The 25493-nt window shown below is 38.7% G+C and overlaps 1 protein-coding gene across 1 annotated transcript; it reads right to left on the bottom strand.

The window, feature by feature from the left end:
• Positions 1-4441: 4441 nt before the first annotated feature.
• dnajc5ab (DnaJ (Hsp40) homolog, subfamily C, member 5ab) lies at positions 4442-25122 on the bottom strand. Its single transcript, XM_069660505.1, has 5 exons — positions 24978-25122; positions 6006-6196; positions 5208-5421; positions 4876-5047; positions 4442-4647 (listed from the first exon to the last, which is right to left on the bottom strand). Exons 2-5 carry the CDS (start codon positions 6110-6112, stop codon positions 4550-4552), a joined length of 591 nt encoding a protein of 196 aa, XP_069516606.1. The 5' UTR covers positions 6113-6196; positions 24978-25122; the 3' UTR covers positions 4442-4549.
• Between the last annotated feature and the right edge of the window lie 371 nt (positions 25123-25493).

Below are 25493 nucleotides of genomic sequence, written 5' to 3'. Positions count from 1 at the left end.
GGGCAGTTGTCTTAGTCCCCTACTTTTCTGGTTGTATAGTGTGCTTCAATCTTTTCAAAATGGTCACAATCTCCCCTTTTGTTTTGAGTTATGGCATTGAATAAAAGGCAGACATTTTATTTTGTACATTATGATGACACTGTGAAGTAGAGTTTGACCTTTTAGAAATATCATATAGTATCCAACAGTCATTTTATATTATTTAACATAAAGTTTTTTATAATTTGCAAATCCACTCTTGAGTGATTGTAAGAAATTTCTTTTGAGAGTTTAAAGAGACCTTTGGCCAGATTTTTTTAACACAGTTTGTTAGTTTAAGTTCAACTTTAAGGATCATACTGTATATTTAAAGTACTGGTTGCATAACTGTGAACAAAGTAACGAGCTAAGTAGCAACCTATCTCTGCCAGCTAGATCTTCCTGGTGTACCGTAATGAGACCTTGCTAGGAACCCTCTTATTCTGAGTAAATTAAAGGTAATACTTTTTAATATTCCTATCATCAACATCATGTTTTGGCTATTGCCTTTATTACATAGGATAGCTGAGTGTGGGGAGGAGAGAGTGAGGGATGTCTCACGAAATGATCACAGACCGGGAGGCGAGCCTGCTATCAGCACGTTGAGGACTGCAGCCTCTGGACACAGGGTGCCCGCTCAACAAACTGAGCCGAATCAGCACCCCTAATATTCTTTTAAGATGCTGAGCGTACCTTGTTTGATTATGTCTGCTAGTAACTGCATGAAAAGTGAGAAATTTAAAGTTTATAATCAACAAGATCTTGTACCTGGAACTTATAATGCATCCTATGGTGTTCCACAGGGCAGTTGTCTTGGTCCCCTTTTTTTTCTTTTTAGAAATGCTTATTTTGGGTGATATTAATATGAGCATAGCATTATCATGTTTTTATTGTTATCTTAATAATAGAATTTGTAAAACACAAGCCGTTCAGCTGTCTTATCGAACAAACCCACAGTAAGAAAAGAGGATCTGAAGCATCAGAAACATTTATTTTACAACAGTACATCAGATACTTCATTTATTCACACGTCTGCCTGACAGACGCAAACATTATCAGTCCATGCTAAAAACAGAAAATCTCTACATCTCTATGTACTGTGCCACTGCGTGTATATACAGCAGGTCTACCATTTTGACACGTCACTGCCAAAATGGTTCACATCTAAAATTCTATACATCCCCTCGACATACACGCTAGTTGTTAATCGGTTATTAAAATCATAAGAAAAATAAAATAAATAAAATAATGCTTCGATATTATTATCATCTGGTCGCTATATTCACACTTACATCAGTTCTCGTTGCTTATGTCATTGTTTCAGAGCTATTAATGGAAGTTTCTTGACTCTAAGGTTTATATATTTCAGGCGTCACGCTGCTCTCGGACAGTGTTGCATGTTTGGTCAATAGCGGAAAAAAAAGAGAAAGAAAGTTGTGGCTTTAGTGATCGCATGACATCAAGCATAAAATTAATGGACAGAGCTTCTGCAGGTGGCATAAAAAGCCTTTAAAGTGGAGACATGGACCGAATTATGAACTGGAGGACAAACACAAAATGTATTCAACATTATGGCCTCATTTAAACAGTTTGAATGTGTTTATAAGAGCTGACATGATTCATATCAACTCTGGTTTGTACTCATGTATGAAACATTTTGCAGAATTTGATGGCAAAGACATTTTGCTCTGTGTGCAGTCCTAAACCGAGCTAATTTGACTTTTTATGAGCCTGCAGATTTCCTGAAAAATCCGGAAATTTGCGATCTGAAGTTTGGATATTGCTCGTCCCCATGATATGTATAAATAATGAAAAATGTCTTTAATTGAGGAGTTAAGGAACATATAAAATGTGAATAAATTGGCCTGTTTGGTTTGTTTACGGTGTTTTTTTGGTATAAAATCAAATAGTTGACACAAACAACCACAATGTTCCTGTGTTTTCTAACATAGTAGAGCTGGAGTGTTACTCGTGTGCGACAAATGAAGAAGAACAAGAAAAAAAAAAGACTGTTATTCTGAAAAATTACACCCTAACTAATCAGTCTGATTGTTGTTAACTGCTCTTTAGTTGCTATGAGGATCGTATTATCTACAAAACTGCTGCCACACGAACAAATAAGACTTTGGATATCAACATCCTTCATTCATTAACAACATAAATAAGAAAAACAATGAAAAGCAAATCTACAGAGACAGATAGAAGGAGAGAAAAATAAAGAAATACAGTGAAGTAAATCTAAACATACATTTTACACGACATGTACAGCATTTTTACCTTCTCACAAAACAAATTGAAACTAAGAACAAACAAAAAAAGGGGCTCGATCAGTGTATACATGTCTGTTCGTCCGGATGTAAGAGGTCTCTAATGTATGGTAATGATGTATGTGTAATGTCTCTAATAATAACCATGGACTGTGCAACGGCTCCCACAGCACACACACAGCTTTCAGCGTGAACGAGGGAAGAGAAAGCTGATAAAAGACAAACATAAAGGAGGAGGAGGAGAGGAAAAGGAGGAAGACTTCAACCAGATTTAAGTTGGCAAACAGTTTCATTTGTTCCATGTGATATAAGTGAGGGGGGACTCGATGACAGCACGGCACCTGTTGAAGTGTGAGCTACCCTCTCCATACCACGGGGGGCTCCAGAGCTGATGTTCAAGAGGGTATTGAGGACAAATAAACACCCCCACCCCAGTCCTATCAACCCGTCACAGAACATATAGACATCTCTGACATAGATCTCTGACCTACTTCTAGCCAGTGTGGTGCTGAGAGAGAAGCCTCGACAAGTGTTCCCCAAAAGGCTGAAATGACGCAGACACAGTTTCTACGTTTGGATCAGAAACAATCTGAGTTAAAAATGAATAACTAAAGGTTGTTTCTTTAATGGTAAACACTCAAACCCTGATAACTTGTGCCAGTAATCATTTCCCTCGATCTGGGAGCTTTGCATACATTTCAGATGGTAATTGTCTGAGTTGATGATTCCTTAATAGCTGATAAAGTCCAAAACAGACAGCGATGTGCTTCTTGTTATACTCTCTACTGTCTGCCAGGTGCATTATAAACTTTTGGGCTGCATGAGGACAGTCTGTAGGGACACGTCGACACATTATGAGATTTATGACATGTGGACACAAAATTGTGCTTTACAGCAACAACAAACATGGCCGTCACTCACAGAGGCTAAATCATCATCAGAATATAATCGATGGGTGCCTGCATTTAGGTCGCATTCAAATCCCAACAGACAATCGCTGTAGGTATAAATGTGAAGTGGTAGGATAGTGACACAGTGGTTATGTAGTGTTATACAGCCTGTGTAGACAGCTGGTAGACTGAGTTGACACACCAGTTAACAATGGTATAATTTGTTTCCAGAAAGAAAAGTACGTCACTTTTGTTTCTTTTTTTAAGATCATCTTCAATAAGGGAATTTCTTTACCGTGAAAGCCGGTGTATTAGATGCACCTTTGTCCTATACACCAGTGCGACCAACACACCAGTATAAAGGTATGTTACTGTGTTATGATATTTTACCCAGATGACGGAGATATAATCTAGCCAAAGCTTCCTCACGGACATGCACCGTCATGATAGCCAGTGCAGCCGCCACCCTCAAAACGTTGTACGTTACGGTAGGCTGAGCTCAACGACAGCACAGGGAGCGAGCAGGATTACACACTCGCCATGGTGACAACACATGGTAGACTTTAAATTGTGTGTGTTATGAACGTGTTTCAAATGAAAGTAAATGGTGTTGAAATAACTTTCATACACGCTTTTGTAAAAAATAGCTACAGAAAGCCTTTTTCCCCTCTGGCATACCCCCAAATACAGACTGCGTCTTATTTTCTGGTGTGACTTATATTCTGGATTTTATGGTAATTTTTGCTGCCATCATTCCTGATCCCAAAATTAGGACTAGAGTTAGAAATAAACACCACAAGGTTTCCTCTGTTATCCCTTTGTTTTAGTGCAGAAGTCTGGTGAGCTGTAAGATTTTTATTTCTCATGGTATATTAGATTTGTCTCCTTGGTGCGTCCCGTTTTTAAAACCATTTCTGTGCATCTTTCTGCATCTTACTGTCTGTGTTTGTCTAAACATACATTTCCTTCTAATGTAAGCTCATCCGTCTGAAGTATTGTTGCTCTAGCTAATCAAAAAACTCTGTGTCTGCTTTGTGTCTCTGACGGAAACAAGATGAGTCGTGTCTCGGCCTAATTCTGTCTAAACACTGTTAAAACAATTGATTTTATCTGAAGTCGCAAAGTCTATTTTCCTCCTTCGTTATTCCCCCTCCTCCTCCCCTCCCTCCACCGTGAATCTGACCTTAATAAAAAAAACATTCTGGCTTGGTAGGTCGTATTTGCTGGTGCAAATGTGCGTGTGCTTTTATTCACTGCTGTAGATGAAGGGAAAAAATTGACCAGAAAGGTGTGAGGAGCGTGTGTGTGATCCTGTACTTGTGTTGGAGCCATTTGTGTGTGCTTTGTATATGTGTGCGTTGTTTGTGTGTGTGTCTAGTATGCGTCGGTTCTGTAGCTTTGGTGGGCATCAGAGGTGAGCTGGGTGGTTTCTGTGGCTGAGGACGGCTGCATCACGATGGGATCACCGCCATCTGGGGAAGAGACACACACACATTGGAACATGTAGACCAAAGCAAAGCAGAAAGAGTACAACAGTTCTACATTGTTTTCTGCTCCCTACGAGTCCCTTGAATGATATGAAAGTCTCAAATCATAATTACCCCGGTCAAAACAATTGCAGGTAGCAGTAATTGTCAAAAAGGGGTTTTCTATATCAACATCGTAAAAGTTTTTCCTGTTACATGCGTCCCCGTCCTCACCTCTCTCGTCAGCGGTCATCTGGGCCTCCAGGTCCTCGGGGGAGACGTAGAACTCGGGCTCCTGGTCCATGGGCGGCCGAGGTTTACATTTCCCGCAGCAACAGTTACAGCAGCAACACAGACAACAGCAGAAATAACATCCTGTGGACAGGCAGCAGAAGACGAACAAGGCCTGGGGGACGAAGAGAGGAGAGAGAGACATGAGATATAAATATTAAACAACACACTATTTTCTCTTGAATTAGTCTGGTTTGAACATTGCACTTCATGATCAAGACAGAAAGAATGGTTGTTGTGCTAGCCTCACACCAGGCCCCATGTATCCGTCCTACCTTGGCCCACCAGCTGGACAGAACAAAGTAGGTGTTGACGTTCTCCTCTCCGAACTGCTCTGCGACGTAGAGCCCCAGCGAGCCGTATTTGTCGTAGATGTTCTTCTTGGTGGCGTCGCTCAGGATGGAGTGGGCGTTGTTGATTTCTTTAAACTTTTCAGCTGCGTCTGGGTTGTCCGGGTTCTTATCTGGGTGAAACTTTAATGCCAGTTTCCTGCATGAAAAAAGACCCAGAAAGAACAGAGGATGCTTTAAAACAGCACTGTAATTACATCCTGTGATGGTTTCTACTCTACTTTCTCCTCCTCAAACAATAACAGAGATTGAAAGTTATTTTTAGGAGTTTTCGTTCCATCGACAAAGGATGTTTTATTCTGTAAAGCTCTGATGGAAATAGGGGAGTAAGCCTGGGAGTTATTCTAACAAAAGGATTCAGAAACACTGATCTATAACAGTTGCAGGTAAAGAAAAATGTACATAAAAGTAGTCAAAACTATGCAAATTAGATAAAAAGCACCTCCAAATTGTGCAGAAGTGTTCTTTTAAAGCAAAGAGGAAAACATTGTACTTCTTTAAAACCCATTTAAACTCATCATTTAAATCATTTTAAAAACAATAATAAAGAAATAAAGAAATCTATATGAGAGGAGGAGAATTGTCTCATAAAACTGTCTGTTCCAGCAGCCTCTAACTCCCTCTAGTGGTCTTAAACATAAAACATCAACATTACAGGTGGAGTGTTTTTTCTTCAGGCTGTAATGTAGAGCATTGCGTCAATGTTCAAGGTTGTGTTTGTACCTGTAACATTTCTTGATGTCCTCTGTGGTGGCGCTCTTGTCCAATCCTAGCACGATGTACAGCGATTCTCCTGATGTGGAGAGAGATCTCTGTCTCTGCTGCTCCATGGCCTCTCTCACTCTCTCTCTCTCTATCCTGTTCCTTCTCTCACGCGCTCCCTCGCTCACTCACTCACTCACTCAGCGTCTCACCTGTCAGGTAGGAAACAAAAACAAGAGAGGACAAAGAAGCTGATGAGATAAGGGTTCATATCAAAACAAGTTGCTTTGTTGTTTTTCCATTCTGACTCTGCTTCTAACACATGTTTCTTGTTTTTAGCTAAGATTTAAATTTCCAAAGAAAAGGGTGGAATATTTTGGCGATGACTGGCAGATTACAAGGCTACTCCCTTCCCTTCTGCCTGCTTGGATGCTATTCTAAGTGTCTGACAACATTACAGAAAGGATCCCTGCAGAGATAAAGCTTTGTGATGCTCCTTTGAAACCAAAAACAGCTCTCACATTGCTCCCAAAGCCACCAGACTCCATTTACAAAAGTGTAATTTCACCTTGCAGAACACTGGAGCTCTTTGTCTACTGCTGCGTGGATTTGTTCGTTTGTTTGTGTTATTGTGTGACTTTCGCGTTTAAATACTTTGTCTAACACACGTTACAGCTGCTGTGAGGAGCTTTCTGTTGTTGATTTTGCCGCCCCCTTTGGACAAAGCCGTAACTCTTATCTCTTTGCTGATTTTGTCCTGTGCATGCCTAGTGATGTTTTTTTTAACAAAAAATTTCATATGTAGCACTCACTTTAAATGTTTGCCCTGGAGAATGTAAACAAAGGCAGCGTGCAGTTAATCGTTTTGTCTGACACCTACCCCCCGCCAGTGGTTTCAGGCATTACAAATAACTATGAAGAAATAATCAACCTTGTCGGTGATTGGCTGTTTGCTTTTGAAGTTCATATAGAGTCATCAGAATTCATTTCAGTCTGTTTCATAACCAGCGAAAAACTCGGTTTAACACAAAAAAACTGACAGATACAGGCAAAGCAGCAGCTCTACCAACGCCTGTGTTCTGCAACGTAGAATTACTACTTCTGTCAATGGAGTCTGGTGGCTTTGAAGTGAGCGATTCAACGGCTGTATTTAGTTTCAAAAAAGCATCCTACACTGAAACAAAAAGATCCACCTCTGTAGGGTTTCTTTCTGTAACGTTGTCAGATACTTAATAATAATAATCTGAGCCTGTCAGTGGAATAAACAAGAACTTTTTATGGACGTACTTTGATGCATTTGCCTGCAAGGATTATGTTGCAGTCATTGCAGCCTATTTCGCGGCTGCCTGTTGGAGCAAACTACTGGAGCATTTCCAAAACTTTTTGGAACAATAAGTAATTTAAACCACATATTATGCAAAATACTAAAAAGACCAGGTTTAAAATACTGGAACTCCCTTATAGAATAACACTAAACTGTGTCTTTTCTGGCTTTCTCAGAGGCAGAAATGGTAACACAAGTCGCGGGACAGTAGGAGAGAGGAAACATCCATCAACAACATATATCACACTCATTCCAGCTCTTATACTGAATTTAAAGCTGCACGTTCAAGGCCAGATGATGACTGACTTGTCCGATATTGTGGTGGTGAGTGGGATTTAAGGGTGTGATGTGTTTACTTGAAGTGAAAGGAATAAATGACTTAAAGCAGGGTTACCTAAGTTCATGTCACTCAGCCAGGTAGGCAGGTGTATAAGCCAGAGATTTATTATCTGTGTCCTAAATGAACCTCACGTTCCTGCTGCAGTAAACAAGGAGTTAATCAGAACTACAAGAAGAAGAACAGAGTGCAACACAGAGCAAGGATTAGTGGACCAATTATATAATCCCAATGTCAGAACTTTTCAGAAAGCCGCAAAAATCACCTCAAGGAAGCATAAATTGTAGATTTAGCAAACTATTTGTTTCCATACAGCTTTCCTCACGTCGTACTTCAAAATGTGCATACATAATTATTTAAAAGCAACCAGTGTAGACGAGTGTTTATGACAGGTACATTTCTGTTACTAGCAGGATTACATACAGCGGCTACGGTAATCCAAGTTTGTGGTTCACCTGCAAATCACCAGTAAGTAAAAGCCTAAGTTTGTGGAGGAATGTCTGACCCTGTCTGCTCTCACTATAATTCCAAAAACAGCACCAGGCAGTAAAAGCATCTTGGCAAATAAAATGAACAGCACATGAGAACATCCACAAATGTGTGACTAGAGGATGGCACACGTAAATACAGTTTCTGGCTTTGTTGCCACAAATATCATCAAGAATAGGAGTCAGCATCTGGTTTAAACCTTGTCCATTGAAGCATAATTGTAAATAAATAAAAAAGTAATACTTGCAGTATACAGTATGCATGCCACAAAATGGCAATATTTTGTATAAAGAAAAGCCAATAATGACACAGTCCATTATGTTAGCTATTTAAATCAAATTAGGCCAGTTAACCAGTGGTGGAGAAATAGCTTTATTATTTTGGTTCCTTTGATTTGTTGTCTCAAAGTTTTTGTGATTACTAATTATCATCTGCTGCTGTAGCTATAAGAATTCGTTAAAAAAAAAAGATGATTTAGGAGTTGCAAAATTAGCATTCAAGCTAAACCAACGAATGAAGGAAGGAAGGAGATCAGAGAGGCTACTGGAGGTCAGACGAAGCAGCAGAGGTATAATGGGAGAAAACACAGTTGGGCTACAGAGATACTGTACAGCAGGGTTTAAGATAAGCTAACAGACTACACTACGCTAACAAACACCACCCATCAACAACAATAACAACAGTGGGCTGATAATCCCTCCTCACACAGGAAGTGAGATGATTGTAAGCCATGTAAATATTTGCAGAACAGGTGGAACAATTGCTCGCTAAAGACACTCAAATGACAAAGTTGAATTTTATATTTCAGTAGAAAAAGTCACTAGATTTTAGAGAGAAATCCACCTCCTGACCTCTGACCTGAGCAGAAACAGAGAGCCCTCACCCTGTCAGACAGCAGGTGTATGGGGGTTAGCAGGCTTAGAGAGACCACGGTAAGCCAATTCAGCCCCACAGACAGATCGCAGCAGACAGCCAGACTTAAACTAAGAACATCTTCACACTAGAGCTGCACCTTCCTGCAATTACAGATGAAACTCAGTAGCTTCATGAGAACATTTGCTATGGTTTGAAAAAGGTTTCCAAAATACAATTGTCTGATGTCACATTATAATTAAAGTGTGGAAGAGCGCCCTGAAAAAGGCTACTTTAACATGATGTCGAGCAGGACAGTCATGATAAAATAAATAACTAGCCTAAATATATTACCTGTACAATATTTAGCAAATAGGCCTGAACATGCATTGGCATAATATATTTATTATCCCCGCTGTTTTATTGGTCTGTATTGATTTTAAATTTAATTGATGTCATTTATAGTCTGACAAAATTGAATCTATTTTTGGTCCGTATTGTTTGCTACGTGAAGTAGCCTACCTTGGGTGGCAAGTTGCGGGTCGTTTGCTTTTTAATTTCACATTTTTTAAATCATTCTTCATTGTACTTTAGTCAAGTTTATTCACCTTATTGCATTTAATTCCACTATATTTACGTTAGCTGACCTCCTTCCTTACTCCCTGACATATATCTGGTGTTTCCCACGTTTTTCCTGAAGACAGGCAAATCAAAATTAATATTTTACCTGTTGGATGGCCGTGCTTTCACACCGTTTTAAAGCAATCAGATGAAGCTCAGGTTAGCAATTAGCTACCCTGTGTTCAAGTGTGTTGAGCTAAAGCAGTGAGTGGGAGGAGGCTAGCTTTAGCAGGCTTTCACTGGCTAGCTATCTAAACACACAGAGATAATCTTAAACATACAGAGTGGGAAAAAGGCACAAAGACAGAGTATAAAAAAGCAACACATAAACCTCGAAAACAAACACACCATGCAGGAAAAGCTGCAGGTAAACATGGTCTATAAAGGTGCTAAAATACCAGGCAGACATTGCTGAAAGTCCTCATTTCAGTGTTGGCCATTACTTTTGATCTAAAGGCCTATATGGCACCAGATGGCCGTGTCAGGCCATGCCTGTGCTACCTCGACACCAGCACGGCTGACAACACATTGATTTAACACCTCCTTAAATCCTGCCCACTACTGTGCCTCGGATTAACCAGTCACAACACAGAATCACCACCACCTGACCGGGATTAACCAATGAGGGCGATGCATCCGTACCCTCAGGGATTATCAACGCACTGAGAGACTCTGCTTGTGTGTGTGTGTGTGTGTGTGTGTGTGTGTTTGTACAGTATTAACCACAGTGAGACTAACGCAAAGACTGCCCACCTGAGCCAACAGCCAATCAGATTTGGTCTTGTTAAAATGAGCTGTAAGGTTGCCATTCACAGGGAGAAACAGACTGGAAGGATTTAACACACAGAGTAATGAGGGTGATGGTATATGGCGTGTGTCTGAGAGTGTGTGAGATTCAAAGGTGTAACTGCCTCCACACCTGAGGCTGTTTTTTTAGGTTTAGGTATTTTTACACTGTGTTTTACCTACTTTCACTTAGCGTACTTGTTTCATATGTCGGTTAACACCCCCGAACTGGAGGTTGTTGCCAGTAGAAGTGTCTCACTGGATACTGGATAAGGATAACTTTAAGAGAAACTCTAAGATCAAGCAAGCACGGAAACAATTGTGATATCATTCCATACTGATTTAAATAGCTGGAGTATGGGTGATAATGTAGCCAATCATGGGCCGATCTATTCAAATTCATTTTCTATTTACGCCTGTGTGTGCATACTATTTAATGAGTCAACAGTGAAACAGGTGACCATTTTGTACAAAGGAAAAAGGATGGAGCTAATGTGCCAGCTGTTGCTATGCTAGCAAGTTCTGCAGCTGCTTGCAATATCTGCAAAACTATTAGTTTTACAAAGTAAAAAAAAAAAAGGATGTTTAGGTCAAGCTGGATGTCGCCAATAGGGCTGCAACGATTAGTCGACACCATACTCAAAGCCCAGCTTTTGGATCAGAGTGTGAGCATCAGTCCAGGATCCTGCAAGATGTTATGATGATCATCTCCATAACAAACAGAACATGATCAATCGGCCTGTGGATCTAAATATCTGCCAAAGACGGCGCAGTCAAACTGTAACTAAAGATCTGCATGATTTACACTAAACCAAATAACATATGAGTCAGTCTGTGTGTTTATAATTCCTTGATTTGAAGCTGTAAACTGCATGAACATAAATCCACTCACACAATTTACAAAGCAGGAAGGACAGAGGACATGGTCGTATTAAAAGCAGGGGGGGAAAGCCTGTAAAATGAAACGTGGCAAAGAGCATTTGTCCGTCATGATGCAACAAATCATGTGTGATTATTAACCAGCTGCAGGCTTTGTGTTCTGAGAGAGGCGAGCGAGCATTTCTGTTTGAAGATTTTCAGAAGCTCTGCCAACGAGCCAAAACACAACACAGAGCCTGCAAAAACATCCTTCTGGAAACACATTCGTTGGTGGAAAGCAAAGTTGAAATGGCAAATTGCAGAGCTGAAGTGCCAAAGACATGTTTGAGGTATTACAGAAGAGACAAAAGGTAGCAACTCTCTAAATTTCAAGTCAAGGAGGAAAAAAAGACACATTTCACATTTCGTTTTATATTTGGCTAAGGTTACCGAAAACAGCTCTCCAAAACCAGAAGCATTTTTCCATTTTATTGTGAGCCAAATAAATAAGTGAAGTGAGCATTTAGTCCTCTTTGACTTGGAAATTTGAGAGGTAGAACCTTTTCATATCCTCGAGAACATGCTATCTGGATTTGAGGTTAGTCAATACATTAAAATCAAGTGTCAAGTGTAAAATGCTGTGCACAGATTTTTAGAAACATAGTATGTGAATGTTTCATGTCTCCAATGTTTCATGATGCTTCACCATCACGAGGAGCGGGTAGAAGTGTCAGGAAACCACGGCCAATTCAGGTCATTTCCCCCTTTGCTGGATTAACTCTACCCTGATACACCTCAAACATGAGTGGACTTCCTGATTTCTGCAAATATTGTTCACAGATCTGTTTTTAAAATTTGTAATATTGTGTAATTGCCTGAAAAACTAAGTTTGTCCAGTTTTCTGCATAAGTTGAATTTATGCAAAGAAAGCGACTTATTACTTTAAAGCCATGAAACAAAAACAAATCAACTTAAAGGAGTAAAGTAACATCTTCTACACTTAAAAATAAAAACAGAAGTTGGAAAGTGTAAGACATGAAGTGAGAGCGCTGAGGTATGCGACTGATTCACTTCCCTTTATTCGGATCCAAATATCCTGTCATGAGTTCATTTCACCAGACACACAGTTGCAGAATATGGTTTTATTACTGTTTGTGTGTGAAGCTAGAGTCACAATTAATGCTTTTGTGCCACAGATGTGTGTTTGCATGTGTGTGTTTTTGTGTGTGAAGGGGAGATTTAGGAAAATAGGCCAGGGTTCTGCTGTCAGCTCGCATCAGACAAAGCTGCCACTCCACTTACACACCAGCACCAACGAGATGCAACCAATGATGAAGTGTTGGGGAAGGCAAACAAAAGTTCTAATATAATAATAATACATTTATTTATACAGCGCTTGTTGTGATACTCATAGACACTTTACAGTTACATCGATTTAACCACTAAAAAGTTCATTAAAAGTACACGTTTGTGTGCTACAATCTCTGGATATGAAAACAGTCTTTGCCTCCAAGTCTTTCCCCTTTGCTTGCAGCTCACTCTTGCTAGATCTCACTATATACAATATTAGAAATGTCAAGCTAATAAAGGATATAAATATATATTTTTGGAAACAGTACTGATAAAAACTGATATGCCAAAATATGATTCAACTTAATTTAATTTTAGGGGACTGCGAAGGATATGAGATGATTTTGAATGCCTATTTAATCAGGGGGAACAGAAAGGAAGCTGTGACAGACCTGCCATAGGAATTTCAAAATAAAGGTGTTTAATAAAGATTACAGTCATGAGTATGTTGTAGATTAAAATAATTAGCCTAAAGGAGTATTTTAGGAAGAGAAAGGAAAATAAAAAAAATAAAAAAACGTTAAGGACTACAAAATTAAATCAGGAATTCACGGTGTATCGCTTGTATCTCCTAAAAACAGTTTAAAATATTAATGGGTGAGATTTGTCTGTAAGCCTCGCGACTGCTGAGATAATAAAACAGCATTTTTTTAATGCTTTCATTTATTCTGAACTCATCTGTTGCCCTCATCGCAGCCCAGCAGGAGAGACATGGATCATTAGTCTGTTTTATTGACTACACCAGCCAGCAGATGTTGTCTGTACACATGCACACACACACACACACACACACACACACACACACACACACACACACACACACACACACACACACACACACACACACACACACACGTGCTGTTCTTTGCCAAAAACAGGTACAGAAAGTGCAAATGGAATGTAAATTATGCATGGAGTGCATTACATGTCTTAACCTCTGCTGATGTTTGCACAAAACTGTCTGTTTAATACGCAACAAACATTAATCTCAATTCCAGCCTTAATTTCCATCAATTCACTGATTATTTAAGTTTGTTTCAGACTACAGAAGTTTTTTACATATTCATCTTCCTTTAATGCTGTTTTTAATATCAGGGGGCGCTGGTGTCATTTCATTGTGTTGTCCAGATTTTCTTTCATCATTAGTTGTTCTTCTTTACTCTAAAAAAACATGGGTTGAAAGTTGACCCACTGTCGGGCAATACAACTCCGATGAAATACCGGATTAGATTGACCCAATAGTACCAATAAGGCTGTTTTGACCCAGTTGTGTTATTTTTAAATGACTGTTGGGTTACTGGCTCAAAACATCCCTTCTGTTGGGTGGTTTTTCCCATCGGTGCAGGCTAAAATTAACTCCATAACACTGATGCTGGGTCAAAACACAACATTGCTATTGGGTCAAGTTAGGTTGGAATCGGACTGGAGGGATGATTTATACCTTATTTGGCCCTTCTGACAATCACAGCAGGAATCTGCTTCTCGCGAAACTTAAACCTCCAAAGTGGCTCGTGGGCCCATCTAAAAACAGCTGATTATAGGGCTGGGTATCGATATGGATTTCTCAATTCGATTCGGATTCACAGGGTCCCGATTCGATTTCCAATCCGATCCGATTCGATTTGTTGTGGGAGTATTTCAGTTACAGTATCAGTGCACCTCTAACCTGGTGCATTATCAAAATGTTTAATGTTTACAATAAGAACTGACCCTAAAGAAGTTACATCATGTACTTTTTATTTTAAATGACTAACACACAGCAGTCACAATTTTAACAATTTTATAACTTAGACAGCTTATGAACTTTTTTTCAGTTCAGATTTTTAGTCTGCACATCTGTCTCAAGGTTTTGATTAAACAAACTGGCGTTCAACTTGCGTGAGATTTGGCCCACGAGGTCTCATAGCCGACGCTAACACAGAGCAACATAAACATCAGTGCAAAACTAACTTTCATATTCATGGACGCACACACGATAAAAAGAGTCCGTCGGCGGTCACTGATGTCTCCGTAGTAAACAAGTCCGGACATGTCTCCCTCACTGCCATGTTTCGAGGGGATGCACTGAGTCGTGCTACGTTCAGGAGCGCTCAGAAATGTGAGTGATCAGACATGTTTTTACATATTTTTAAAGATCAATCTTGGGATTTCTGAATCGATATTGGGTCATTCAAATGAGAATCCATTCCAATCTGAAATATAGATTTTTTTAAACCCAGCCCTACCTGATTTTATTTCAAACATGTTTCATTAAAGATTTAAAACAGGGATGATTATGTCAGTACTTTCCGAGATGGATCACCTACCAATTAGAGAGAGAAGAGAAGGAGATGGGGCATCCAACAGTTCTCCAACGCCCTTGAGGCTAACGTGAGCTAACATACTACCACTGACAGGTAACAAACAGGTAGAATCTCACCTGCAGTTCTTGTTAAAGAATATACAACCTGTGTTAACCGTGTCTCCACAAACATTTCTCATCAACACTTTTCAATATCTGTTAAGTTTCTCCTTATGTGCATGATGCAACCTAACTTTTAAACAGTTAGAATTTTAAAACTCCTGAAGTCTAAGCTAGGTCCTAACCACTCAAGAGTTGAAGTCCCTTCCTTGCAGTGCACCATCATGTGACTTTATGTTGAAAAAAAGTGGGGTAAAGGCGAGAGACAAATAATCGTTTGATCCCTTTGAATTTTGTCAGATTTACAGTTTCTACTTATTATAATGTCCAGACTGAGGCAGCGAAGTTACAAAACAAAGAAAACAGTCAGAAGATTTCTGGGAACTTGGTCACACAAGTAAGTCATGTCACTGCATCGCTCGTTTTGTTTGACCAACTGTCCAAAACCCAAAGATATAAAGTTTACTGTCACATTATCAAAGAATTGTAGAATAATAACAAATAAGAATCTGGAACAAGTAAGTGTTTGGTAAAAAATCACTTTAAAAGGATTAATTGTGGATTTAGTTTCTGTAAATTAACGTATTAATCTAATAATCGTTTTAGCTCTTAAATGCTCCAGTTAAACTTTGCAATAAAAGCACTGGGAGCCAATAAAGATTATTGTAAGCGCTACAATGATTTATTTCTAATCAATACATAATTATTCGCCAACTATTTTAATAACCAATAAATCAGTTTGAGTAATTTTTTAAGGAAAAAAATGTAAAAATTCTCTGATTACGGCTTCTTTCTTTCCTCCTCTATGACAGCAGACAAATATGTTTAGGCTGCAGATAAAACACAACATTTGAGGACGTAGTCTTGGACTTTTGCGCAGAACTGATCAAAATATTTAACCATTTTTTAACAAATAACTTATCTATCAAAAACCTTATCAAAAGATTAATTGCCAAGAAATAATTAGTAGTTGCAGCCCTTTTATTACTATTTTTTATAATACAGTGCTGTTAAATATGCTAAGATTAAAAAATGTTGGTATATTTATGATAACTGATGGAGATGCATCTGATTCCTATTTCAAGCATTAAATGAAATCTTGCATGACAGTTGGCTATGAACACAGCAGCTGCCTCTCTCCATATCTGCACCATCTCCCATCTACTCCATCACTCTTACCATCATCACATTTTCCTCCACCCCCTCTTTCTACTTCACACCTTTGTCATCACTTCCTCGTTAGCGTGTCAGCCCATCCCTCCACCTCTCTTCCCTCATTTTTGGAAAACAATTGTCCCTACATTGTCTCCCCCTCTTGCCACATTTTACCCCTTCTAGCTTTCTATTTCCATTAATCTTTCCTCAGAGTATTGTTTACATTTTACTCCTCCTTTTCCTCAACGATTCACCCCATTGATCCCCTTTCAGATGGCATTACTATTACATGGTAATCATTAATTATTGAATTACTGCATTCCATGAATTTCCTCATTTTGACTTTACTGAAAACCCTTTAAACATTCTTCTAATAGCCTTTAGGAAACAGAGGATAGTCACTGCTCGTTTCAAATATAAAATAGTAAAAGTTGCAGTCTTATTCAGCTTATGGAGGAAACATTAACAGTAGATACTTTAACACACATCCTCTCCGGCTGCTCTCTCACTGCTCGGTTATTAATCTCTAAGTTGTCTGTCGGGAATTCGACCACAACTCCCGTCTGCTTTTATCAATACAGCTTTCATAATGGAGTTAAGATGCTTTGAGAGACACCAGACCAAGTTATGTATTTACTCACAGGCCTCATATCAGCACCTGAATGATGGTAATTGATCATCATTGAAGAGCTGAAAGAGAGGTGATCAGTAAGGATGTGACTGAACGAATATCCCGCTCAGTTCAAGTTAAGAATTCAGATGTAATTGAATAATTATGTGAAAAAAGCGAGAAAATCGATACAAGAGCAACCTTTGGGGTTATTTGATGCATAATTTTTTTAGACTAAACGATCAATTATCACAATAAGACATTTATTGCCTTACATTTTAAGTATTAATCGTTGATTTTCACCCAATTTTTACCCATTTGAGGTATTTGTTTTATGAACTATTATATGTGTTAACATTTACTCCTGCAAAGTATTATTCATTGCTTCTTCTTCTGTACTACAGTGATTAAAGTCTTGTCTTGTTCTATGAAGTCCTTTGGGCTGCATGTTTGTCTGAAAAACACCGTTTGAGTTGATTTGATCTCATTCATGACATTTGATGATTACTTAAACTCTCTTGACATCTTGAGATAATAATTGTTGTAGTTTTTCCTGCACAATGTGAGAAATTCATTCTTTTCTGTCATATGTGACAATGATTTAAATATCATTGGTTTTGGACCCTTGATTGGACATTTTTCACTATTTTCTGACATTGAAGACAAATGTAATGTTAGTTGCCGCCCTATTATACTAATATAAAAAATAATGAAGCTTTACACAGAAAAACAAACTATTATGGGTAAACAGACAGGCTAAAAATCCAGTGATTCTTGATTGTAGGAGTGTGCGGCTCTCCATTCATTGAGATCAGGTTACAAACACACATGCAGCCCTGCCTCTTAATCAATAGATTATAATGAGGCCTCAATGCTACGACTGACACAGTAAACACAGCTGCCACACACATGCATGGACAGGAAACGAACCACTGACTCATCGCAGTGTTTATTCCACAACAAGAATGCTTTAGATGTTTTTATAACCCTTTTCTGTTTTGTTCTTTTGCCAAATGTGCAAAAACAATGACATCACAAAGATGGACATAGGAATCTTCTACGCTGTTTCCAGTCACTCGTTTCCTGCTGTTTTCCACAGAACAACTGAACTGAACAAATCAAAGCTTTATAGCAGATTAATAACAGGCATGTCTTCCTCCTCGTTTAGGGATAAAAACAACGGTCATAGAAAAATAAAAAGAGCTGTACAGGTTGCTGCATGTCAGATATAAACGTGAAATATTTCTTTAAATCTCCTTGAACTGCTGGTAACTGCTTCCTAACAGGTCCAGTGTTGACTGAATGTTACTTTCACTTTCTTGTGTAATATTACTTTTCATTTTTATCTTGCACAGTTATGCATATGTAGTCTTTACATTCATCAACTGGTGCAAAATAAGTTGTTTATTACTTCTTATTATCTTTGCCAATAACACATTTTCTACTTAGCTTATTTATGTTTGTAAATTACTTATTGTACTTCTTTTGCTATTCTATTAGCCCTCTATTAGACCCATATATATTTCACTTATAATGGAGTTGTTATTTTGTGTTACTCTTATTTTTGCACTGTAATGTTGGAGCAATCTGGTATTACAATTTCCCTCCCGGGATTAAGAAAGTTATTTGATATCTTATCTTAAGATGATGCAACAATTTCTAGGAATCTCCACCTTATTCCAGGAGCAGTGGTGTGATTTGTTAGGCATAAAAACATCCAACATGAGGGCACAGAACATGCCTAGAATATGAGGAATTTGTTGAGATTCCCAGTTTTTCAGGACATGAAATGCTGCAGGAATGAGTCCAAAAGGAGAGAGAGAAAGTCCTCTCTAAAGTAAATGAGTTTTTTGAATGGATTTTAATTAGATGCCTGAATGGTTTGGGGTTAGCACAAGCTTAAGACAGCTTTTATGTTTTGTTCTACAACATGAAATCCATCTGTTAATACCCCACTTTTTAATCTTTGAGCTTTAGCGTGTGCTAACGAGTGGCTAAATGAGACTCCTGAGATTGGTGAGGACTTTACACTCGTCTGCCTTTACAGCCTTGTTGTGTTTATACTCTTCTCCTTGCAAAATATTCTCACTCAATCTATCGAGCTTGCAGATTTTTACATTTTCGGAGGACTGACTGAAAAAGCTTTTGCAGAAGAGGTAAGCTCAAAAAAATACAATTTCAAGAAGGAAGCTTAGTGGTGATGACTTTTGGTGTAGTTTGTTTAAATCATTACGTTAGCTGTTTGACTTCTTATGATTACATTAACACTACAAAGCTCATAAAAGCAGTTTAATTTGTGAGAGATAATCTTGCTGAACAAAATGTGTAAGTACCATAAACTCTTGTTTTCTACAAAGCTGAGATAAACAAACACCAAAGAAAAAATCCTATTGGCCCTTTGTCAAAGAAACCAGGGAATGCTCACTTCCTTGTTGGCCAACAAATATAGATAATCCCTGCAGCAGTCTATATGCATAAGTACTTTACTACAGGCCCCCGCTGTTTGGTAATCAGATGAAAGCTACTTGTTCAGTAGAGAAATATCTTCAAGGGAAAATGGCCTTTGATTTGGTGCTTGGTAGGAGAATCATGCTACCATTTCATAGCACTTGTCCTTACTTAGATTGCTGCCTGGGTCAAACAACATTTATGACTTCTTCAAAGAAAACAAATCAAAGTGAAATCAAAGTGCAGACGAGGCAATCATTTGGAGCAAAGGTTGGGGATATAAAATATAAACACACACACACACACACGTACACACCGCTTCTCCACGGCCTGCTTTACAATCAGTCTCTACATCTTGGCACGAGGATGCTGAGATGCTAAAAGTCAGATCCAATTCATTAGCTAATGTCCAATCAGCTGTCTTCTGCATGAGCTTTCTTAATGGACAAACGCAAGCAAACAGTGCAGGAGAAAACATCACAGTAATGACTTGACTCTGCTAATGTACACTGTGTGCACAAACTCTACTGTATACTGCACTGGAGGAAGTGCAGTCCCCACTTAATGTATAAGGAATTTGTGAAATCATTCTCAGTAAATGTTTAAGAGCTGTAAAGATTAGTTGATTAATAGATTAGATACTGGGAAGATTAATATCTTAACTGGTTCAGTCAGGTTTTCAGGTAAATACGACGAACATTTACAGGTTCCACTTTAATATATTTGCTTCTTCAATTCGTCAGTTATGACAGTAAAGAGTCTTAGAGATCATGATTGTATGTTGGACAAAAGAAGCAATCTGAAGACGTCACTTTAGGCTTTAAGAAATAGTTTGTTGTAACATATTTCTAGACTAAACAATCCATCCTTCAAACATTACGTCATTTAAATGTTAATTAATTGACAAATAATGAATTGCCAACAATTTGAACCCAGTTTTAAAATGTTTTCTATGTTTATATCATCAAATGTTTAATTGATTGGGGTTTTGGATTGTTGGTCAGATAAAACAAGGTGTTTGAAGATGTTACCTCGGGCTGTGATACAAAAAAACCTTATAAACTAAATAAATAATACATTAATCTGAGAAAATATCAAAAGGTTCATAAATGGAGTATGTTTACTAGATTAGCCACTAAATCGACTGAGCAAAAGGTTATAATCATGTTTTAATTTTACTACTTTATAAATCAACTTTAAATGTACAGAGCTATTGAGTCTAATCACTTCAGTGAATCCACCATATATATTATGTAACTACACTTCAAGATAGTAACTCAACCTGAAATTCTTTGTAATATTCATTTATAATTCACAAATGTAAAATGTAATATTTGTGGCGTTACCTTCAGGGCTGTCAGAGAGAACGAATAAAAAACCCGGTGCATTTCCCCACAGGAACAGACGATAGAAAGACTGCTGTTGTACCAGTCAGCTCAGGTGTAACTGTGAAGGCAGCACTGCTAAAAATACAGCTCTATTTTAATCGTGATAATATCACAAAGTGTTTCTTTACACAATTAACAACTCGCAGTTTCTTCAATCACATGTTTTCACAGAGGAACTTTGTGCTTCATTCAGGATCCACCAGAACAAATATATGTGGAATCGCTGTCAAAGATCAGAGAAAAGGCACGAGGTTTGAAGATGGAGCAACACAGGGGAGGCAGAGGGGAGACAGCTGGGTCAGGGGGACACAGATGGACGGACACACAGTAAGATGGGATTGGTTCAGGGGGGAGGAAGAGCAGAGGAGGAGGGGAAAGTGAAGGTGAATATCTGACAGTACAGTGTGACTTGTGGTCACAGGACCATTACACCGTCACCGCTCATGACACAAGGTTTTAACGTTCACTATTTCTCAATAAAACAGGAAACAGTTTAACATCCTGATTATTTACACTCTGAGAACCCTGGTGAACGCTTTCTTGTGTCTCTTAATGCCGATTACACCACATCTAAATCCACTTCCTGTCTCTAAAGAATGTCACACTTAACTGTCACTAACTCAACACTTAACCAGGAAACTGAAGACCCGAATGAAGTAAAACTATTCCACACTGATAAAGTAAAAATGTTAATTTGTTGATTTTTTATTCGCCACATAACTAAGTGAAAGGATTAGCACTGTAGTAGCATGCCAATATATTTCCTTGATTGATAATTTATTGTTTAATGCTTGAAATGTCCAAATATATTCAATTTAAAAAGTAAAAAGCAAATCCTCCCAATGAAGAACCAGTGAAACACATCAGCTATGATTAGCTGGTTAATTTCAGACCCAGTTTACTTAGTCCATTGTTCTTAATTACATGAGCCAGACGTGGCCATCTGACAGGCTGGGGGGTCTTGCACCGTGTAGTGCCCAGACTTTGGCTGTTGGTGAATTGACCTCCTGTCTCCTACCACTCTGGATTATATCTGTAATGATTTACTCGTGACTCAGGACCCCATTGTATTAAAAAATCCGTCCCAAAAAACACGCCATCCTAATCCCACTGTAATGCATGCCATATTTATTTTCAGAAATGGCCAGAAAACTGTGACCGCAACACTCCAGACCAGACTGTCCTCTGCAAAACACGGCTTTATCGGTCCTCTATGCAAACTATGCATAGGCTGCTTTTTATAACTCATGTTCATGTTTATTGTTGAGGCAGTGAGCCATAATGATGACAGAGCGAAGGAGGAGGTCAGTCGAAGGATTATAAAAGGTTGGTTTCTACATTTTAAGCCAATATGTTCTGCAAAACTCTCACAGATTCACTTTCTAAATACAACAAAAACCACAATAAAGTAATAGAGGGTTACCATCTACCATCAGCACCAACCAATAGGTCCACATATGGAGAACAACAGGTTAAATGGATAGAACAGACGCAAAACCTTCAGTCAGAGGACTAAGGTTTCAGTCCTGTCCAAAACATCTACTTATTCTTACCGAGTTTGCTTACGTACTTAACCTATGTCACATATTTTACGTACCTATGTGTATAACTTAACTTGCATGACTTAGGTACATATTTTTGCCAAAGCATGCCTTTTCCCTTAAACTCATCGAATAGTTTTGTGCCAAAATTGAACTAAACTGTGGCTACTGTACCACATGAATGGACATATTGATTTTGACTGTAAGGCACCCAATCACAAAGGCAAATACATTGTATGTGAAAACCTAAGAAATCTGTTTCTATTTTACTCAGTTAATCAATACTGTCAATAGTGTTTCATGATGGCCGCCAAACCACAACAAAAGACTTTAATTAGGTTTGTATATTCAGACAGCTGACTTAAAAAACTTGACTCTCTTTTGGGAATGACTTTGTATCAAATAAAGCAGCTTTAACATAAAAACTGAAGGATAAAAATACATCACATTGAGCTGGTCTCTCGCTCATTAATTGGGCTGGAAAATGAGATTAAATCATTCATGAATCAAGTGGGTGTGTGGAGCTCAGTTCCTGTTCACCTCCTCAGCTCTTTTGATTCTAATGTCAGAGACTGAATACGAAGCCGGCCACACTTCTATGTGCGGATACAAATATCAAAACCAAATACCAGGGAGCCAAAGTAGGAACCCCAGCTGGGGGATAATTTTAGGTTTTCAAGGGTCATGGAAGAGACACTCTGACAGGAAACTGTTACACTGCACCACAGCTAAAACCAGCTACTGAAGTTTGGAATGAGCAAAATAAGCGATTTACATCTTGTGCAGCATCTTTGATTAATTCTAAATCTTAAATAAACTCATAAAAGGAATAAATTCCTATTTTGTAAGGGTTGTAAAATCCCCCCCAAAAGTAATCTCTTAATCAGCAATGAGCTAAAAAGCTAACACTTGCAACTTTCTGTGGTTTCAGCTCCTTAAACGAGGATTTGTTGCTTTCCATGTATCAAACACAGGAAGTGGCTTATTTCGCTCAAATGTCTTTAGAGTAAAATGACCCGAAAATCACAAAACTGGCCAATAAAGTGGGATTTGCTCGTGCTGACATTTTCATTTTAAACATCTACTTTATAACATGACATGTTATGGTGTCTAAATAAATATTTATCCTAGTTTTTAGAATAAATGATGAGTGAAGTGAGCCACATTTAGATCCCAGTGTATCTGCAGTGTGGCAGCGGTGATAATCTCCCTCTATGACCTACTACTGCTCTGTTATCTAGGTGTAACCTGATTTGATGCGACTGGCTTTTACATGACTCACTGTTGACCACTCACACCAGAAATCGTCCTGGTGACATCATCCACCATTACCAGCTCCCCTCACCCCTCACAGACCACATCTGAGTCAGAAAGTAACAGGATTTGGTAAAATGCTTCCTGGACATGTCCTGTCAAATAAAGCTGACTCATATGACATTTTTAAGGGATAACTTGCAGGACAGGGTCACTCACTGAAATTGAAGCAACTTATGCTTTTTAAAAGACGTTAATCAATTAAAACATCATGCATTTAACCTTAAAAATAGTCATGCCCCTGAATGTAGTATGGTGGCCTGAGGCTGGACTACAATGGCTGTTTGCCTGGGTGGCTGGTGATGCACTGTTCCTGATAAAACTACTCCATAAAAAGGTTTGAAGAGCATCTGGACAAGGAGACATTGTGAGGTATGTATTTTGTCAAATGAGTAAAGGTGCATCACTTTTGATAACTAGTTTTTCCAGTGGTGTCAATATTTTTTGAGAGAATCGTAATTCAAAGCAAGGACAAACAGTTGATATCTTTATAATATCCACCTTAAACAGCTTTTCAAAACTGATCATTAAACAAAAACAATACTCTGCAGATACAGTACATTAGAGCTACACCACTGCATTGGATTGTTCCAATATTATCTGCAACCAGTACAGCAACAAAGCTTAAAACCCAAAAATAAAAAATGCGTAATAATTTAATTTTTGTCCTTTAATTAAGTTATTAATGAAGTATTATTAATTAATAGAATAAAACAGGAGGAAATAAACTTTGATGATCAGAATCACAGCTGGTAGTGAAACTATGACCATAACCAGTGCCTGTTTAGAGCGAAAACTGTCCCTGTATAATCAAGATTTTTATAATGAAATCTTCTGCCATAAACATACATGCACTCTCACCCACACAGTCATCCAGTTTGTATCACCACCTGCCACTCCATGTACACATCGCAAGAGCACAGAAAAAGGCAGAAGCTCTCCTCCAGCTATTTCAGATTCACTCGTGAGCACACCAATAATAGGAGCAGCCCCACACAATGGAAATAATTTAGACCACTTAGCTATTGATCAGAAATAGCCTGGTTATTTTGAACACATGCTATTAATCTACTTGTATGGAAAGTTGCACCTGTCTCTGAAACATCTCCAAAGCCAGGCGAGAAAAACAAACAGCACACTTGGCCACACAGACTGCAAATCCGGATTTATCCTGTGATGTCTTCTCACTGTTTTACTCACTAAATCAGGCACGTTAGAAGCCATAAATAATCAATACAACACCCCGGGATGCGAATCTAACGTCTGCCTGCCCCCACATGCTGTTGGGCTTTCGGTTCGTGACTGGCAACCGAACTAGAAAATACCGGTCGGCTCGGGAATCAAACCGTAGTTAAAGCGGATAATCTCCAGGCACCGCATCAAAGGAACACTCACAGCATCCATGTTGGTTCGCCTAGCCTGGTTTGAATAAGACAGTTAGCACTTAGCTCGCTAACTAATCCAAGGGCAGCAAAGCTGACTAATGTTAGCCCTCAAGCTAACCCTTAGAATTTCTTACCTTTTTTCAACTGCGGGAAGTGGGGCTTCTGTAAGTGAAGAGCAACTTGATTTCTAAAATACTTGCATCCCAGTTCTGCTCCGCTTTCCGCCGCTAAACCATTCAAACAGCCGGTAGTGCAGCCACGGAGCTGAGCTAACGGCTACACCGGGAGGGAACGAGCTGTCAATCCGGGCAGAGCGGTCGCGCGGAGTCCCTCCCACTCATTCTCTGCGCGTTCTCAGTGACAGCAGGCGCGCGCACAGTGTCACAGGAAATAAACACGGAAGTAAGGCATGCTGCATTCAAGTGCTCTTCGGATGGTCCGGTTTACTGAGTTGAAAAGTCGTTATTCAGAGTTTTTCTTTATGTTCCCGACCATTATATGGAAACAACGTTTATACAAATAATAATAAAATAGTGTTTTGTATTTTATTGCTCATAACTAATACAAGTCACTATATGAGTACAGCAACTAACGGTTCCAACAAATTATTAATGAGCCCAAAGTTATATGTGAAATACAATACAAACAAA

This window comes from Semicossyphus pulcher, unplaced genomic scaffold (assembly GCF_022749685.1).
Source record: "Semicossyphus pulcher isolate SPU_LCO1_2020_fin unplaced genomic scaffold, fSemPul1.0.p SCAF_13, whole genome shotgun sequence".
Lineage (NCBI taxonomy): Eukaryota > Metazoa > Chordata > Actinopteri > Labriformes > Labridae > Semicossyphus > Semicossyphus pulcher.
This window is presented reverse-complemented; position numbering and strand designations above follow the sequence as displayed.

What these genes read in the sequence shown, in the direction of transcription:
- dnajc5ab (XM_069660505.1), bottom strand. Translation starts at nt 6,112, where the DNA reads ATGGAGCAGCAGAGACAGAGATCTCTCTCCACATCAGGAGAATCGCTG. An exon ending in GACATCAAGAAATGTTACAG is followed by an intron (nt 5,422 to 6,005) that starts GTACAAACACAA and finishes TTTTTCATGCAG; the next exon opens with GAAACTGGCATTAAAGTTTC. An exon ending in GATGACCGCTGACGAGAGAG is followed by an intron (nt 4,648 to 4,875) that starts GTGAGGACGGGG and finishes TCTCTTCCCCAG; the next exon opens with ATGGCGGTGATCCCATCGTG.